Here is a 20,685-nt window from a genome sequence, read left to right as displayed (position 1 = left end):
AAAATAATATTTTTTTTTAACACTAATTATCAAATATTTTAAGATTTTTTGTTTACAAACTGTACTAATTTTATAAATAAAAAAACAAAATCTTTGATTATTTTTTATATGGCGACGCGTAATTTTCTAAGAGAAAAAAAACATTTGGCATTTAATGTTAATTTCAGTTTGACAATCCTCGGAGCAAAGAAAGAGACTTATCTTAAGTTTCTGGCTTCACTATGTTTTTTTTTAAGATACGATTTTTTAGGGAGTGTAAGCGAGGTAGAAACAAAGATTGCTCTTCCTGTAGTATTTCTTATTCGTTGTATAAAATACCGAAAAAGCAATTCCAAATTTTTCACATGCAAGTAAATTAGAATTGTACGAAATTCTATTAATTTGTAATGGGGTGCACGTGCAACCCTGATTACAACTGTTGAAATACACTACACTAGAATTAATGTAACCATAGGAACAAAATGGGTTGTAAACAAAATTGCAGATAAATAGTACTTTTTAAGATGAAGTTCGTAAATTTACATAACAAAAGTATTTCAATTGAATATAAAGATTCAATTTTTTCAATTTCTTCTTATGTGGTTTTATTTCTTTTAATAACTTCTGTCCTATTACCTCTTTGTTTAATGTTTATTTTAAACTCAAATTCCGCAGTTCTACCGGCAGTTCGTAGTTTTTATGAGCAACCAAGGATGGAGTTTCAATTCAATTACTTAATCTACGCAAGTGATGAAATGAACTACGATTCAATAACAACTTGCAGTTCATTTTCGTACTTCAACAAGTTAGCAGAAAATTTTCAAAAATGTCCAATAATAAAAGTAATTATATAACTACACATTTTATAAAATTTCAATAATGTGCAAATGTTCATATATGTATGTACATTTTTAAATAACAGCACTGGACTTATGACACTAACTACGATGGCAAGATAGATTTTTCGTATATCGAATTATTGTTTAATAACACGTTAAAGTTTACGAATAAATTGAAATTTTACTTGGTATTTTTCTACAATGCTAGGCTAGAGGTAAAATTCTTCAAAATATAAAGTGAGTTTAGTAGTTCACAACTGCTTTGTTATTGTTTTTACAGCTTAAATGTTTATTGGAACCGCCTGCAATTTTAATTCATGAATTAGAAATTCCAGAAAAAAATTTTGACTATAACGATATTGAAATAGTAGGGAGATTGGATTTAATTCAAAATATTCAATTTTATTGCCCGTTTTATGAAGCACGTGATAAAACAAATTTTGAAAATAACATAATTAGAGACAATGCTAAACAAGCTCAAGCGTATAACATAAACCGCATCAAAAAATTAATCATGCAAAATCCGGCCTACTTTGAATTTAAAAGTATAAAGTCTTATAGGGAAGCATCATTTTTAAACATGAAATTAAAAATAAAAATTACAATGAGTATTAATGAGGTAGTTACAAAATACTATTTAAGTTTATTGGAAGCGTTAGGACTGTTATGTATTTATTTAGCGAGTTTCTTTGCAGTATCTTTTTATATTTACAACAAAATTAAGGATTTCTTGTTTAGTCGTCGTTATTTGAATTCCTGGGAAGTAGTACCATGGGAAAAATTTAAATAAAGTAACATTTTCATGTAATATTGCAGAAAAGCTTTCTTAAAAAAATAGGGAAGTTTTAAAGCTAACTTGTTAATAATATTTTAAGCAAAAAGTTTTAATATTGATAATACTAATTGCAAATATATACATACATACATACATATCTCAAATTTGTCTTCTAAATATTTATGCAAATTCTTTTCGTAAATTATTAGCGATTCCTTAATTTTTCGTAACATTTATATAAAATATACTTAGACATATTTTAACATACACATACATATACATACTTGCATTTTTTACACATGAATTTTGAAAACAAATTATAAAAACTACATTGATTAATTGGATATAATTAAACGTTTTGATTATGTACTTGTCTAATTACCGTTAAATTAGGTAAGGTGAAAACTAAAAGCACCAGGACTTGTAAAATAAAATCAGCATTCATATTAAACGTTACCTTAACATAAATGACTCCATACCGTTTCAAATATATCATTAAGTACAATCGGCGTCCTTAAATTTTAAAAAAATTGCCGGCCTCCACAATCTCCAATCCATTTGGTTATATAAATTTATTGTCAAATGACAGTTGCAATTAGACTTTCCGTGACTTGTACTACCGTCTCAGAGCTTTCAATAACTTCACATTATAAAGAAAATTGCTTAACACATTTTGAAATACAATTTTTACAATATTAGTACATACTTAAACATAGCAGCAGAAGTACCCCAAGGAAGCGTGCTTGGGGCTACACTGTACCTTATTTATACAAGGGATATCCCTGAAGATAGCAGTGTATTAACGGCAACATTTGCTGACGACACCGCCCTCCTTTTCAGAAACTCAGATCCAAATATTGCAGCCTGTATTCTACAAAAATCAATAAATAAAATTGAAAATTGGGCGAGGAAGTGGCGGATAAAGCTGAATGAGGCTAAATCTACACTTGTTAATTTCACGAATAGAAAAGTAATTCAATTACCTATTCGGGTGAATGATGCAATAGTACCTTACTCAAATAATGCCAAATACTTGGGTATGACTCTGGACGCCAAATTGAGGTGGAAGGAACATATAAAAATTAAAAAAGATGAACTTAACATAAAGTACAGAAAATTGCATTGGCTTTTAGGTTTGGCTATACGGCATACAACTTTGGGGGTGTGCAAAAAAGACTAACACTAATATTATACAAAGATTCCAGAACAAGGTGCTTCGAAACATTGTCAATGCACCTTGGTATGTGAGAAATTATGATATACATAAAAATTTAAGAATTGAATTGGTCGAAGACGAAATAACCAAATCGGCAATCAAACATAAAAATAGGATCTCCTCCCACAACAACATGGAAATCCAGAGATTAATTAACAATAGTAGCAGTGACTTACGACGCTTGAAAAGGACGAAGCCCCTGGATCTGGCTGATCAAAACTTAGATTAAGAGGATTCAAGGAATCAGAGATTAATAAATCCTTAGTCAATTTGTAACATGAGTTGGTCGAGATAATAAATAAAGATTTAAAAAAAAAATTAATACATACTTGTTTAAAAATTTCAATTTAAAATTTTGTGCAAATGTTAATAAACGTTATTTCTGGCAACTTTTTTATGACATGTATAAGAAAAGCGTGCTCGATTTTTTCGATACCCTATTTACTTTTATTTTACCTATTCAATACGTATAGAACGCATTTTGGAAAAGTGTACATTGTCATGAGCTGTTACTAAACTTTTTGGAATGTGATACTTTGTAAAGTTTACGTCATAAGCGCGTTAATGAAGTCATGTATAACAATATTGTTTTGCAGTATTGAGTTTATCAAAATGCCTAGCAAATGTAAAAAGCTATGTAAGTACATACATATTTATTTTATTAGCCAAAAAGAATAATTATTTATTATCCGAATAAATGTTAAGATAAACACATACATATGTATGCATGTACATATTTATATTCTTACTTTGCTATTACACCCAATCGTATACATATCAATTACACCAATTCAAAAGGCTTATATGCGTTTCTTCAACCCGTACGTTTCTAGTCTTACTTTCACGTAATTGAATTGCTAAATTAACGTGCATTTGATTTCATTAACGTAAAGAACCGAAAAAAAAATATAAACAGGCAGAAATTTTTAGAGATGCAATTCTATAATAATTATATTTCGTTTCAAATGGATTATACCTACCGCCGTGTCATGCCGAGGCTTTAACTCTGGGATTCTGTTAGAGATATGTGGTTATAGGAGTTGTAAAAAAATGCTAAGGACTTGTATTATGCAATCCAATAAGATAAATCTCTAAAATGGTTTAAATAAGATTAAAGTATCAACAACATAGAAGTATATTTTGTGGTTATGTAGTGCATGTAAAATTAAATTTGAAAAGCGAAAAACTGCGGAGGTAGGTGAAAAGGTTATGAACAAACCAACGTTTTCAACTCTTGAAGTCACAGTTGTTAATGGTGAATGAATAAGAAAAGTAAAAGAAGAAATTTGAAGTGCTATAGGAAAGGTTAGTTAAACCCTTAGAGAAATAGAAGAAAAAAAACATAATTTGTTAGACCCTATCACTTATGCTGATACACTGAGAAGTGTTCCTCAACCAACATCTACCAAAACTCGAATGACCTTTATTTGAAGTGGAGTATTTGTGATGCCTCTTGGCAGTAACATAACAACGAAAAAAAATAAAAAAAGTATCCGTGACTTCAATAATGCTTCAAAAAAGGTTTAAGTACGGTATTAATACTGTTGTAGTAATGTCTTTATATCTAACAAGTCCCAATACTCAATTTTTTTTACGAAATATTACGAATTTTTGGCTTCGTTGTTGGTTTTTTCTTTAAATGCCACTGATCGTATCATATTTTTTATTATTTTTTTCTTTTTTTTTTGAGTAAAAAACAGTTTAATATTTTAAAAAATCTCAGGATATTATACACATTTTTTAAAAAGCTTCCCATTAAAATTCTGTTGCACGAAAAAGAAAGAAAGGTAGGAGTAATGTCTTTATATCTAACAAGTCCCAATGCTCAGAGAGAAACTTGAAAGCACACCTTATTTTATATGGCCTTTTTTAAATCGAAGTGGCTATTTTTTTAGAAGAAATATTAAAATAAATTCACACTTATTATAAAGCAGGTAAAATTTAGAACATATATTTGAAAAATCAAAAAAATACATTAATATTTTCATTGATAATTATTTTAAATAATGTCTTTATATCTAACAAGTCCCAATATTCAATTTTTTTTACGAAATGTTACGAATTTTTGGCCTCGTTGTTGGTTTTTTCTTTAAATGCCACTGATCGTGTCATATTTTTTATTATTTTTTTCTTTTTTTTTACGTAAAAAAGAGATTAATATTTTAAAAAATCTCAGGATATTATACACATTTTTTAAAAAGCTTCCCATTTAAATTCTATTGTACGAAAAAGAAAGAAAGGTAGGAGGAAAGAAAAAATGAAAAAAAATTTCAAATTCATATTTCAGTATGGTTTCAAATGTTAATGAGGAAGGATGTATGATTTTTTATGCACATTTTGTATTTCCCAATAAGGTAAGTTGAGTAGTGTCGGCTAACAAAAATGTTATTAAAAGTAATATAGGTTGACACATTTCAACAATTTGAATTATCTCACTTCGATTATTCATACGTTACTTATAAAATTGTTTCAAATAATTTCAGTTAGTTTTTAAGTTATTAAAAATAAATATGTACGTACCTACTTCCAATAAATTTTTTTTTAAATAATTATTTTAAAACTATTTCAAACATGTTATATTGAGTGGTTCAAAAATTTTGCTGTGCTCTTTTTTCATATTTTATTAGCAGGTAAACAAGAGCAATCTATTTATAAAATGTCCCTGCATGTGTATGTATGACCTATCTTAATTCTAAACGGAAAGAATTTTAAAATACCTGAACAAAAATTTTAAAATACCTGTTATTTTACAGTCGGAATTTTCGAGTCATTTGGTAAAATACCATTTATTTCAAAAATAGAAAAATATTCAAATCCGGTCATAAAAATATATGATTGTTTTTTCCAAACATTTTAAATATTTTTTTTTCTTAGGTAATTGATATAAATGATAGTAAGTTTTTAATATTTTTTCAAATAAAAATAGAGGTAAAATTTTGAAGTTTATATAAAATTTGTATTTAACAAATAATATTTGATTGTATTTTAGATATTATTTTCTAATTCCCTCTTCAAATTTTTTCTTTACTATGTATTTATATCAATATTTAAGAATTATCTTTCATTAATTATATTTTATTTATTTGACACCACAGGTACTTCCCATATCTTGCGTTAACTTACCGTATGAGAAAAAAAAGCTGTTGACTTAAAAATAATGAAATGCTTTCAGTAACAAATAAAACGTTGAAGGCGAAGGTTGTGTTTGTTGTTTTTCCGCTTTTTTTTTTAAATTTTAAAATAATTATCAATGAAAATATTAATGTATTTTTTTGATTTTTCAAATATATGTTCTAAATTTTACCTGCTTTATAATAAGTGTCAATTTATTTCAATATTTCTTCTCAAAAAATAGCCACTTCGATTTAAAAAAGGCCATATAAAATAAGGTGTGCTTTCAAGTTTCTCTCTGAGCATTGGGACTTGTTAGATATAAAGACATTATTTTAAAATTTAAAAAAAAGCGGAAAAACAACAAACACAACCTTCGCCTTCAACGTTTTATTTGTTACTGAAAGCATTTCATTATTTTTAAGTGAACAGCTTTTTTTCTCATAGGGTAAGTTAACGCAAGATATGGGAAGTACCTGTGGTGTCAAGTTGAAAATATAATTAATGAAAGATAATTCTTAAATATTGATATAAATACATAGTAAAGAAAAAATTTGAAGAGGGAATTAGAAAATAATATCTAAAATACAATCAAATATTATTTGTTAAATACAAATTTTCATTTTTTCTTTCCTCCTAGGGAAGATAAAATGAAAAAAAATTTGAAATTCATATTTCAGTATGGTTTCAAATGTTAATGAGGAAGGATGTATGTTTTTTCATGTACATTTTGTATTTCCCAATAAGGTAAGTTGAGTAGTGTCGGCTAACAAAAATGTTATTAAAAGTAATATAGGTTGACACATTTCAACAATTTTAATTATCTTATTTCGGTTATTTATACGTTACTTATAAAATTGTTTCAAATAATTTCAGTTAGTTTTTAAGTTATTAATAATAAATATGTATGTACCTACTTCCAATAATTTTTTTTTAAATAATTATTTTAAAACTATTTCAAACATGTTATATTGAGTGCTTCAAAAATTTTGCTGTGCTATTTTTTCATATTTTATTAACAGGTAAACAAGAGCAATCTATTTATAAAATGTCCCTGCATGTGTATGTATGACCTATCTTAATTCTAAACGGAAAGAACATTACATAAAGAACAAAAATTTTAAAATACCTGTTATTTTACAGTCGGAATTTTTGAGTCATTTGGTAAAATACCATTTATTTCAAAAATAAAAAAAATATTCAAATCCGGTCATAAAAATAAATGATTGTTTTTTCCAAACATTTTAAATATTTTTTTAAATGATAGTAAGTTTTTAATATTTTTTCAACTAAAAATGGAGGTAAAATTTTGAAGTTTATATAAAATTTGTATTTAACAAATAATATTTGATTGTATTTTAGATATTATTTTCTAATTCACTCTTCAAATTTTTTCTTTACTATGTATTAATATCAATATTCAATAATTATCTTTCAATAATTATATTTTCAACTTGACACCAAAGTTACTCCCCATATCTTGAGTTAATTTACCCTATGAGAAAAAAAAGCTGTTCACTTAAAAATAATGAAATGCTTTCAGTAACATATAAAACGTTGAAGTCGAAAGATGTGCTTGTTGTTTTTCCGTTTTTTTTTTTTAAATTTTAAAATAATTATCAATGAAAATATTAATATATTTTTTTGATTTTTCAAATATATTTTCTAAATTTTACCTGCTTTATAATAAGTGTGAATTTATTTTAATATTTCTTCTCAAAAAATAGCCACTTCGATTTAAAAAAACCCATATAAAATAAGGTCGTGCTTTCAAGTTTCTCTCTGAGCATTGGGACTTGTTAGATATAAAGACATTAGTAGTACCGTCTCAGAGCTTTCAATACCTTTACATTGTAAAACAAACTACTAAAGCTTTTCTTACATTTTGGAATACAATTTTTACCATATCAATACAACTATGACATTTATTTGAAAATTTCAATTTAAAGTTCTGTGCAAATGTTCATTTTTATAAAACGTTACCACATCATTAAAAACTTAGCATTTTTATGCTGCATTTTAGGAAAAAAACTTGATAACTAGAACTTTATTACTAAAAATATATGCTAGTTCATTTTATCGGTTGCTTCTGGCAACATATATATGACAATGTATAAGAAAAGCGTACGTTTTTCTTTGGGTGAAAAGATCGGGCATCGAAAAGTTTGATTTCGGTTGTATTATTCTTTTTTGAGTTATCGTGCGATAGGACGGACGGATATGGCTAAAACAACGCAGAATTTTACTCTGAGCAAGAATTTATATACATGTCCACACCGGAGACGACACCTTCAAATGGTTATAAACTCCATACCAAAGTGAATATACTCTTCGCGAAAGTGCAGGCTATAACTAGAGTTTAAACTAAACATTTCAATTGTTTTATTTATTCTCTTAAAGTAGATTAGGGACTCAGGACTTTTGAATAATAAAAAACATTCATTAGCGACCTTTGACCCCTATAATATTACTCAATACTATTGACCAATAGATATCTATATCTTATATTGACATTATATTTATATATTGGAAAACCAATACATAAATATAACGCGGACCCAAAATAATATTACAAGAACTTTAAAAATTTGTATTATCTTCTTCCTATAGAACAAATACTTTTTTATTTTATTTTGTATTAAAAATATTTTTTTTTTATAAACATACATATGTACATACATATGTACATGTTATAGAATATTATAATATACAATTAAGTTTCATTCCTGTATAATATTATTCTTTTGAAGAATATTTTCTAGTAATCTCATTACGAATTTTGACTTTTTTCCTAAAATAATGAATGGTAAATCAAAGAATCATCGAGTTATTTAGGAACAAAGGAATCCAAATCATAGATACGCTAAAAAACTGGAAATGAGTCAATTTCTTCTTTTTTCTCTAATGGAAATTCCTATGTAATCATTACATAGCTTAAAAAACGTTTATCATTTGGCAACTTATACCTAGGCCATTACGTCGAGATATTTTGTATAAATTTTACAGTAAAATTTATTTTTAGTTAATATTAGGTACCAGTTACACATCAGACTAAATCTACGATTTAATCTACGATAAAATCTGATGAGTATTTACACATCAGATTATTTTTAAACCTTTATGTCAACCATTTGACAGCAAACGTTTTTAATATTTGTGTGTTTACTTACCAATTAACATTCGTGACTATATTATATTATTCAAAGCAATATAATTTTTAAAAAATTGAATGTGTAGTTGCATAGGAATAATAAATTAATATTATTTTATGTACTTACAAAGTTTAATAGTGATGAGCAACAACAAAGTTTTGATAGCTGCAGCGGGAGTCCTAGCATGCCTTATAGAGGAAGACGAGAATATTAATCAAAATAGAAGTAGGAAAGGAAAAATATGGGTCAAAACTTCCTTGAGCAAACGATCGTTTCATGACGTAGAATCAAAACTTATCGCAGATTTATTACTGAATAATGACGGAAGTTTTAAAAATTTTACTAGAATATCGTGGGATGCATTTGAACGGTTGCATCATAGTGTAAGCTACGTGACATTTTGTGAAAAAAAACCAAAGTTCCATGTATTTTCTTTTTTAGATTGAAAGGAAAATAAAAAAAAAATACCCATATGAGAGAATCCATCTCAAAAGTAAAACTTGCAATAACATTACGTTTTATTGCAAGTGGAGATTCTTATGTTTCTATGGAATATTTAAGTAGAGTTTCGAGATCTACAATATCACTTTTTGTTCCTGAAGTTATAAAAGTTATTTACGAACAGCTAAAAAATAAATATTTAAAAGTAAGTGTAAAAATTACTGAAACAATATATTTTTCTCAAAACTAATTTAATTCATAACTGACTAAAATAAAACGTAAAACATGTAACATCATAATTAACATAACAAAAAATATTGAAAATAAAAACTCCATTACACTTTACATACATGTGTATGTAAGTCTTAAAACTAAAACATAAACTTTCGTTCTCAGTCTTAATAACATTGATATTTTTAATATGTATGTAGTTACATTATAGCTTCACTGAATGCCAGATTTATTATATCTTGTTTTCCTCTTTCTTTTTCGATTTTTCTCTGTGACAATTCATTTTGAAACATTGCCATTAACTCATAAACATCTATCTTGGGCAATGTTTTTAATTGGGCCGCTAAATTTTTGCAAAATTCGTCAATTTCGTCTACTGACTTTTCACAAATTTCTTTTAAATTTTTTAAAGCATCATCCAAGTGAGTGTTTTTCGGCTCATACTGGTGCTTTCTTTTCCTGCTTATTGAAGGTCGTGGCGGTTCGTTTTCGTGCGTTGTTGCTGGAGAACATGTAACTGAATCGTTATCGGAAAAATCCAATTCAATCTGAAATATAAATTTTTTCTATGTTACTATTCATTTATTTAATAAGTTTTTTTAGATGCCTGATACTCAAGATGCTTGACAAAAAATTGAAGAAGAGTTTTTGCAATTATTACATTTTCCAAACACTATAGGGGCAATAGATGGAAAGCACATTTATATTCAAAACCCTCCCAATTCTGGATCATACTTTTTCAACTACAAGGGTCGATTCAGCATTGTACTTTTAGCAATGGTAGATGCAAAAGGAAATTTTTTATATGTCGATGTGGGATGCAATGGTAGAATATCTGATGGAGGTATTTTAAAGAACTCATCATTATTCAGAGCATTGCATGACAAAACTTTAAACTTACCCAAAGAAAAGCCTCTGCCAGGGAGAGTTAAACCTATACCACATGTGATTATAGGTGATCATGCATTCGCTTTGTCCAGACATGTTTTAAGAAGTTTTCCTAAAGCAAAAACTACTTCTAAAGAAAAAATTTTCAATTTTCGCCTTTCACACTGCAGAAATGTGGTGGAGCGTACATTTGGACGTTTAGTCTCAAGATTTAAAATTTTCAATCAACCGATCGACTTAAAATTAGAAAATATTGAAAACATTGTATTGGCTACTTGTGTTTTACACAATTTTTTGAATTCCCACGATTCGTCTATTGGAGCCATAAATTCTTGTAATGAAAACAACTCATTAAGCAATATTTCTCTACAAGGAAGCAACCGTAGCTCACAGGAAGCAAGTGAAATTAAAAGTGAATTTGCAGATTACTTCATGAATGAAGGAGCTGTTGACTTTCAATGGCACATATTGTCTTGAATTTAGAGTTGGAAATTAAAACTAAAAATTTAAAATTTATTTAAAATTTATTTAAAATTTTGTAATAAAAAACTAAATGTTTTAATTTTGTTTTTTTATGTAAGTTGTCTTTAGAATTGTATAGATATACACATGTACAGGCACGGTTAACAATACATATTATAAATTCTATCAGAGAATCATGAGTGTTTGTAATGTTTAAACTAGCAATAAAAAATCATTTGAAAAAAGGAAGACTTACATTTGATACACTAGCTCTTGGCGTTATGCAATCTTTTAAGAAAAGCATTTCATCATACCAATAAATCTGTGGAACATAAATGTCTTCTACGCCAGCTCCACTTCTTTTAGAATCTTCACACTAAAACCAAATAACGTGTACACAAAAGCGTGGACAAAAAAGCACATAAAATTATAATATACCTTTTTGAACTCCCTATTGAAGTTTGACCGCAGATTATTTATTTTTGTTTTAACTTCTTGAGGACCAATTTTAAATTTTTTTGCCATTAAATTATATGCTTTATTTTTTAAAAATATGTTTTTGTAATTCTTTGAATATATATTCCATAAGCATTCCTGCTCTCTGTAAAAATTGATAAATTCAATTAAATTTTCACCAGCTAGTTTCTTATTCATGGTGCTCATATTCTAACTTCATAAATTCCTTCTTTCGAGATAAACGGGCTTTTTACTTCAAGAATTCAAACACACAATTTAATTAAAAAACAAAAACCTTCTTTTTTTATAACTACATATACCAAAAACTTCATAGCAACCTGTATTCAAAAGTTAAAAAAACATTCAAACGTCAATAATTCAAAAATTCAAAAAATTAAATCAGCTGATCACAGTAAAAATTTTTAAAAAATTTAGATTACGCCATTTTTTTTTCAAATGCTGTCAAAATAATCTGATGATAATCGGATAGTTTTCTATTTTTTTCATCAGATTTAATCTGATGTCAGATTTCGATTACACATCAGATTTTCATCAGGTTTAGATTTAATCGTAGATTTAATCTGATGTGTAACAGGCACCTTATAGTAAAAATTTTACTGCATTAATTTTTATATTGATAATTGGGATGTTTGCATTTTACAGAAAGAAAAGAAAAATAAATATGAAACAATTTGAGCTTCTAGTAAAGTTAATGGAAGACAAGCTCGATCTTCCATTGACTGCCATTGGATTTTGAGGATATTCCAACCAAAGTATATCTACTAATAAGTAATTCGACTCGTTCCATTCCGTTAGTTTTCGTTTACATCTTGCTTCCAAATTCTTAAAATATTCCATTTTTTTTTTAGAAAAAGATGGCAATAAGAGTTGTGTAGGCAAGAAAGAAACAAAATATTGTGTGTATCAAACGAGTGTATCAAAAACATTGAACTGAAATAAAACTCAATTAAGTTAGGTAAAAATTTTGTTATTTTTATTTTGATAACAAAATTTATTTTTGATTTTATTAAAATTCGAATGTATGAAAACAAAAGAGTTTGAAATTTCATGTATGAATGTACACGTTCATGTACCTGGTACAGTAGATACACAGTGTCAGGTAGTGACATAGAAATAAAGTAATTGATAAAGAAAAAAAAGGTGTATGCAAGTTTTGTATGTTACTTTTTTAAGTATTAGAAAAAGAAACAAATAAAAAGAATTTATTTTATTCTTTTATTTAATCTTTTATTACTAAACTCGATGAAACCAAAACTTAAACTAAACTCTTTACTTTCTAAAATCTTATTATAAAAGTATTCAAAAATCAAATCGATTTTTGTTCAATTTTTTACATAGTAACATTAATTTATTAAAACAAAAAAAAAATATAATTTACGTAATATTCTTCTTTCCAAAAGCAATAAATTTTGTTTGTTGTACTTGAAAAGGAAATTGTGAAATTTTATTTTGCCGTTTTGTAATATGATCCTGCAATTTTAACGAACAAAAAAAATAATTTCATGTTTGCGTTTTAATGTAATTTAATATTTCAGTTAATGAACTTGAAAAATAAATGTGTTGAAATTTAATTTTTTATATTTTAATTGTTTGTTCAAAATTAGGATAGGTAAAGTACTTAAGAAATAATAATAAGAATAATAAAAAAGAAGAAATCAGAAATTATTATTCTTATGTTTGAATTTAAATAAGTCATAAAATTGTTTAAGTTGATCATATAATATTTTAATTGATCATATAATTGTTTAAGAATCATATAATAAATTTTATATTTTATTACTTTTAGGACTAATAGAGTTTAGTTCTATTATTCTGGATAAAATTGGTCGGATATATAACTCCCCCATCCTTAAGATTTTTGTTCTCCTGAACAAAACATTGAGGATCACTTTTATTTATATTCTTTAAAGGTTTTTCTTTTCTTGCTTTAATTAACATATAACTTAAAATGATTAAAATAAAAAGCATTATTATTACAAAAATTGTATTAAAATACATATGTTAAATTTTCATTAAAATTTCTTTTATTTTTAATTTCATGAATTTCATTTTTATTTTCTAATTGCTTTAGATTTAAATCCCCTAATTTAATTGTATTATTAATATTTTTAATTGTGGTATAATTCGGAATAACGATATTATACTTAAACTCTTTATTTTTGTTTGAAAATTTAATATTGTTTATTTCAATAGTACAATTGTTAAAGTAAATTATATAATTTTTATTTAGTAAATATGTTATATCATTACAATCGCTCTTTAAAGTATGGTTTTGAGCATTTATTATTAAAATCATACCTTTATTTATTTCTTCTATCTTGTAACTTTTTCAGTAGTTTTAGAACAATTATCATATGACATTATAAAAAGGTTTGAATTGCAATTAAATTTGAAGTTAATTGCAATTTTCTTATATATCTCTCCTGGATAAGATAATATGTTTTATTTTTGAAAGATATAATATCAGAACTTGGAACAACAACTAGTTCAAAGTTAGTATTTGGTAATCCAAATATTTTGTATTTAATAGCTTTTTCGGTGCTTAAAACTGGTATTGCCAAAACAAATACTAATTTATTATCATTTGTTGTTGTTAATAAAGATCTATTTCCTCTGGTGTTAAGATTGATCTACTTATTATTCGGTATTTGGAGAAGATTACGTTTTCTTGGATTTTCTCAATTTCGTCGTTTAAAAGGTTAATATTGGTAAGTATCTGCAAGTATTGCAATTGTTTGGTTATATTTTTATTTTCCATTGAAACATCATTTAAAATTTTGTCAATTAATATGTGATTTTTGTTTATAGTTTTCTGTAAAATATTAAGATTGTTCTGAATGTTGTCGTTAATTTTTATTTGGTTATTATAATTTGTTGTTAAATTATGGGTGTTTTGTTCAGAGCTTTTCTAATGTGATAATTGCAGTACTACTCGGTAAAATCATGGAGGCGATTATAGTAATTTGAAAAAGTATTCTAAAGATGACTTTAATATGATGGATTACCTGAAAAGAATTTATACTTTCTGTTACTTCTGGTAGGGTGTAAATTTTTATTGTTAATATCAGTGATTTTATTTGTGTATTTTTTCACTTTAATTTTCATGTAGCGAGGGTGTTCTTTATAACGAACTATAGCCGGATTTTTTATTAATATTTCCGATTCATTTGGAATTTCGAATTGTATTCTATCTTTATTCAATTTAGTAATAATTTTTTCTTTATTTTGATGTAACCTATCTTTAATTTCTTGAAGATTTGAAATTCTATTATTAATAAAATCTATTGGTTTAATTTTAGTTACCGAATGAATAGATTTATTATAAGCTTCTACAGCTTTTAGAATTTTGTTTTCTGTATCTAAATTTGGGTCCGTTAAGGATAATATTCTAATATGTTCAATAATAGTTCCATGAGCCCTTTCTATATCTGAATTTCCTGTATGACTTCTAGGCGAAGTGAAGTGAACTTCAATATTTTCAAGTCTACAATTGTCTTTAATATTTAAATTATCAAACTCATTGTCAAAAATATATTTTAAAGGCTTACCAAATGATGAATTTCTTTGTCTTAGGGCCTAAACTAATGTTACACTATTTCTATCATTTAATTTGCCAATATAAAGATGTTTCGTGAACTTATCAATTGTGGTCAAAAATACATCTTTTTTTAAATAATAAGTATCGACATGAACTAATTGATTTGGCTCAGAAGGTGTTTCGGTTATATTAAAATTATATTTGATAGGTTTTCTATCGTATTTAGCTAAATTACAAACGTCGCAATTATTTACGAACTTATAAATAAAATCTTTTAATTTTGGATAGAAATAACGATATTTGACTTCATTAAAATTTTCTAATATTCCACAATGATTAGTTTTTTCGTGAAAATCTTTTATAATATTAATGAGATCATCCTCATTTTCGACATCTTGAGCTAATTTAGTACATTTAATTAATTTAATTTTTCTATTATTACCAAACAATTCAATTAATTTTTTCTGTAAAATATTAAATTTACTATAATCTAATTCGGAGTAAATTGCAGTTATACCCTCTTTTATTGTTTTCCTCAAAATATCGTTTAAGTAATTTACATTGCATAAATCTTGTTCAGATATAAAAATTTTATAATATTTATTATATTTTACTATTATTTCGCTGGTTTTATTTTTAACAAGGTGAATCTGTTTTAAATATTTATTAACGATATTTTCTACAATCGGAATGTGGTCGTCCAAATCTTCGACGCCACTATGAATTGTAGCTATATCGGTTTTAATTTCCAACTCATCATTAGGTTGCAATATATTAATTTCATTTTTTTAAGAGTTAATTCTACTTAGGAAATCGGCAACTTTATTATCTTTGCCCTTCACGTATTCTATATCGAAATTGAATTAATTTAATTTTATTCTCTATCTTTGTAATTTGGAGTTGGGTTCTTTTAAAGAGTTTAACCAAATTAACAAGGGTCTATGGTCTGTTTTTATTGTAAATCTAACACCATAAATATAGGGTCTAAAATATTTCGTAGCCCAGACGATCGCTAGTAGCTCTTTCTCGATAGTGCTATAGCGTGTTTCATGATCTTTTAACGTTCTACTTGCAAACTATATAGGATGTCCGTTTTGCGATAAAACAGCTCCAATAGCAAAGTCGCTTGCATCAGTAGTCAATGTAAACTTTTGGTTAAAATTAGGATATTTTAATATTGGAACTTATTATAGCTTTAATTTTTCGAAGGCAGCGATGTACTTCGGATTATCAATTTCGATTTTATTATTCTTTTTTAAGCAGTAAGTTAAGGGTTTAGCAATTTTTGCATAATCCCTTATAAATTTAAGATAATACTCCGTAATGCCTAGAAAACTTTTTATTGATTTACGAGTATTAGGTAATTTAAGATTTTTAATAATTTCAATTTTTTTCGGATTAGGTTTAATTCCTTTATCGGTGAGAAGATGCCCTAAATATTCCGACTCCTTGGAAAAAAATAGACATTTATCTATTTGAATTTTTAAATTAAAGCTTCTAAGTCTCTCGAAAATTTTTGTAATAGCGTTTTCATGTTCTTGAAGAGAAGTACTGAATATTAATATATCGTCAAGATATACAACACAGTTAACGTTTATAATATCGCGTTAAACATGGTTAATCATTCTTTGAAATGTTGCAGGAGCATTCTTTAATCCAAATGGCATCCTAACAAATTCGTAGTGGCCTTGGGGAGTTGAGAAGGCCGTCTTTTGTTGATCTTTTTCATCTACAAGGATCTGATGAAATCCTTCAGCGAGATCGAGAGTGGTGAAATATTGGGCTTTGCCTAACTTATCAAAGAGTGACTCAATGTTCGGAATAGGGAATTTATCTTCAATAGTTATGTCATTTAATTTTCTATAATCAACAACGATTCTCCACTTTTGGCTACCAGACTGATCTAATTTTTTTGGTACAACCCAAATAGGTGAGTTGTAAGGAGAATTACTATGTTTAATGATACCTTGAGATAGCATCTCCCTTACCTGAGTTTCTACCACTTGCTCGTGAATTTTGGGAAACCTATATATTTTTGAATAGATATACAATTTATATTAGTTAGTTTCTGACCATCCTGATAAAATAAATCTTTATTTGAACATATAATTTTTTTCAATATTTTATATTCTTCGTTGTTGAGGTGATTTGTTTTTATATAATTAAGAATGCTGCAAGATTTTAAATTTATAGGGTTTAGTTCTACTATATCGTTATATGGGCAGGAATTTTGAAATTTTGTTTGCCTTCCCATAATTTCTATCGTTTCTAATCCCAAATCTATTTTTGCACCTACTGCTTCTAATATGTTCTGTCCCAAAATTGCGTCAAATTTGTTACTTTTTAGATCTAAAACTTTCCAAACCATTTGAGCTTCATGGTTGAACTCAATTGGCACATCAGTAATTAATGTATAGAAAATTTTATTAGTACCAAATAGTGTAGATATCTTTAAAGGTTCTTTTAATTTTGTTCTTTTTATTTCAGGAAATAGGTTATCGCTAATAACAGAGGTAGTAGCACCGGTATCAATAAAACATTTTATTTTTTTTATTATTAATAGTAAATATAGTTATTGGTAGAGGGTTTTCCGAGGCTCTAATTGAAAATTTTCATTCTTAATTCCCTGATGAGAATAATTTGTAGTTTGTTATAATTCATTTATATAATTATTTTTTTGTTTTAGCTCGTTTTGTAGCATAGTATTGTGTTTGCTAATTTTTAGCACTTTTCCAAAAAATTTTTGAAAAAAAGTGCTTATTAGTTTCACTCTGTCCGTCCGTCTTTCCAAAAAATTTTTGAAAAAAAGTGCTTATTAGTTTCACTCTGTCCGTCCGTCCGTCCGACCGTCCGTCCGTCCGTCCGTCCGTCCGTCCGTTCGTCCGTCCGACCGTCCGTCCGTCCGACCGTCCGTCCGTCCGTCCGTCTGTACGTGTGTCTGTTTACAAAACTTCTACACCCTTGAAGATAGAAAGCTGAAATTTTGTATGTCCATAGATCTTTACTAGAAACTTATTTCCGTAGAACAAAATTTTTACCTATCTCCCCCCTCTAGAAGTTATACCTCTCCAAAACCCTAAAAATGGCCTTTTTTAACTATTTGTTGCAATGAAACCATAAGCACTTTTGAAATTTGTAAATGCAGAAAGGCAGCGGCTTGCTTTCCCTAGCGCGGTATACTTTAATTAAACTTTAGAAAAACAAAATTGCCGTTCAAATTTACCGTTATCTAAAGTCTTTTTTTTCAAATTTTTGATTTGGTTTTTCTTTTAGAGCCCAGCCTGTAGAAGCTGTGGTCGTCGTCGGCACCTATTATTTTTTATTTATTAAAACACTTTATTTAATTCTTTTTATTTTTATTATTTTTATTTCAATAATTCTTTTATTTTATTTTATATTTTTCTATTATTATTTTAACAATTATTATTTATTATTTATTTTAGGTTTAAATTATTTATTTATTTTATCACTACCTTCTACCTTGCTGATTAAGTTAATAATGATAAAATTCTCTTGGAAAATACCAGAAGATTTCGTGTTATATAATACAGTTATTGAGAATCAATTCTCGAATAACTGCATCTCATATTAAACTAAAATGTGGTTGTAAAGCGACGAACGTACATACATGTATGCATACTATAATACCATTACTTTAAAGACTAATAATTACATACGGGGTGTTTCACATGCCTAATATTTTTCTTCGCGTCGCTACAGTACTCCCCCTGCAGTGTAAACGTTTTAATACAAGTGTTGGGGTGCGAAAAATTTGAAATTTACAAATTAAAAAGAAAGTAGGGAAAAAATAACTAAAAAAAATAATACGATTTCAGCTGTCTATGGAACCTCTCCACCATTCCATTTGATTGGGGGTGGTAGCCTGTCGTACGAGTCCTATGAATTCCCAACATTTTGTTCAACTTTGAGAAAAGTTTAGACTCGAACTGGGATCCTTGATCCGTGGTGATTGTAGAAGGTACGCCAAAACGTGAAATGTATTGTGCAAGAAAAGTTAAAGCCACTGTTTCAGCTGACATATCCGCTATTGGATACGCCTTAGGCCAACGTGAAAATCTGTCTAAGATAGTCAATATGTAGGAGAAACCGTTTGATGGCGGAAGCGGACCAACCAAATCCATATGTATATGATCAAATCTTCCTGGAGGGACCGGTATTTTATCCGTCGCTGACTTAGTATGCCTTGTAATCTTCGACTTCTGGCAACTGATGCAACTCCGGGACCATAAACCTACGTCCTTGTTCATATTTGGCCAAAAATATCGCTCAGCGATCAATTTTCTCGTTGCTCGGACTCCAGGATGGGACAAATTGTGCAATTTCTCAAAAATGTGTTGTCTAAGTGGTTCTGGTACCCAGGGCCTATTTTTGCCAGTTGAAGTTTCACAGAATAATTTCTCTGTTGATAACGGAACCTCTATGTAAGAGAACTGCAATGTGTTAGTTTTGCAGTCATCTGAAGCATAGTTCCGTAAAGTATTATCTTCTTTTTGTTTCAGGATAAAATCGCTAAGATTGAAATCCAAAATTATTGGTGAGTTTTCGAAATCACGTGAAAGATAATCAGCGACTACGTTACTTTTGCCGCTTATATGTCTAATATCGGTGCAAAATTACGCAATATACTCCAAATGTCTAGTTTGCCTCGGACTTCGCTCAACGCGCGACTTCATTACGTGAGTTAACGGTTTATGGTCGGTGTAGATGGTGAAATTTCTGCCTTCCACAAAATACCTGAAGTGTTTAATGGCCAAATAAATAGCCAACAATTCCTTGTCGAATGCAGAGTAACGATTCTCAGCCGATGACAATTTTTTGAAAAGAAAGAGATTGGTTGCCAGGAGCCCGAATTGTATTGTTGCAACACTACGCCAACAGCAAAATTTGATGCATCCGCGGTAATGCTGAACGTCGCATCATCGCGTGGGTGCACTAGAAGCGATGCTGACGCTAGGGCCTCCTTTATCTTTTCGAATGAAACATTACACTCTTCAGGCCACGTGAACTCGATTTTAGAAGATTTCTTTAGTTTCTGTAAGGCTGTTAGATGCGAATAGATAGGTGTCAGTAATTCGGCGAGATTTGGGATAAACCGGTGGTAGTAATTTACCATTCCCACAAAACGCTGAGTCTGTTTGATTGATTGAGGTGGGGCGAAATCACGAATGGCACGACACCTCCCGCTGGATGGCCTAATGCCTTCACTAGTAACAGTATGACCAAGAAAATCTAGAGTCTTTATGCCTAGAACACATTTATTTCGTTTAATAGTTAAACCAAACTTTGCTAGCCTCTGGAAAACAGTCCTAACATAATTTAGGTGTTCCGAAAAATCTCTACTGGCAACTAGAATATCATCTATGTAAACGAATGCGAAATCTAATCCAAATAACACCTGGTTCATAAAACGTTGGAAAGTTTGAGCCGCGTTCCTTAAGCCGAAGCTCATGCTGGGAAATTCAAACAATCCGAATGGTGTTATAATTGCGGTTTTGTGGACATCTTCTGGAGCCACGGGTATTTGATGATATGCTCTGACCAAATCGATTTTGAAA

General features: G+C 28.2%; 3 protein-coding genes across 5 annotated transcripts; 2 read left to right on the top strand and 1 right to left on the bottom strand.

Annotated features, from left to right (window-relative positions):
* Positions 1 to 443: 443 nt before the first annotated feature.
* On the top strand, positions 444 to 3,087 carry LOC129616358 (transmembrane protein 231). 3 transcript variants are annotated; one of them, XM_055531991.1, is made up of 4 exons: positions 455 to 508; positions 655 to 821; positions 902 to 1,033; positions 1,099 to 3,087. In XM_055531991.1, exons 2-4 carry the CDS (start codon positions 693 to 695, stop codon positions 1,606 to 1,608), a joined length of 771 nt encoding a protein of 256 aa, XP_055387966.1. In that variant the 5' UTR covers positions 455 to 508; positions 655 to 692; the 3' UTR covers positions 1,609 to 3,087. The 3 variants fall into 3 exon arrangements, with proteins under 3 accessions (XP_055387964.1, XP_055387966.1, XP_055387965.1); XM_055531990.1 differs by having other exon boundaries at positions 456 to 531; XM_055531989.1 differs by having other exon boundaries at positions 444 to 821.
* Positions 3,088 to 9,898: 6,811 nt separating this feature from the next.
* On the bottom strand, positions 9,899 to 11,757 carry LOC129616359 (uncharacterized). Its single transcript, XM_055531992.1, has 3 exons — positions 11,533 to 11,757; positions 11,351 to 11,470; positions 9,899 to 10,292 (listed from the first exon to the last, which is right to left on the bottom strand). Exons 1-3 carry the CDS (start codon positions 11,755 to 11,757, stop codon positions 9,945 to 9,947), a joined length of 693 nt encoding a protein of 230 aa, XP_055387967.1. The 3' UTR covers positions 9,899 to 9,944.
* Positions 10,361 to 11,534, top strand: LOC129616360 (uncharacterized). Its single transcript, XM_055531993.1, has one exon. The coding sequence runs from the start codon at positions 10,522 to 10,524 to the stop codon at positions 11,107 to 11,109; it is 588 nt and encodes a 195-aa protein (XP_055387968.1). The 5' UTR covers positions 10,361 to 10,521; the 3' UTR covers positions 11,110 to 11,534.
* Positions 11,758 to 20,685: the final 8,928 nt, after the last annotated feature.

The sequence above is a fragment of the Condylostylus longicornis genome, unplaced genomic scaffold (genome assembly GCF_029603195.1).
Source record: "Condylostylus longicornis isolate FDR11 unplaced genomic scaffold, ASM2960319v2 ptg000187l, whole genome shotgun sequence".
In the NCBI taxonomy this organism is placed as follows: Eukaryota; Metazoa; Arthropoda; class Insecta; order Diptera; family Dolichopodidae; genus Condylostylus; species Condylostylus longicornis.
The sequence above is the reverse complement of the archived record's forward strand: the minus strand, read 5'-3'. Positions and strand labels throughout refer to the sequence as shown.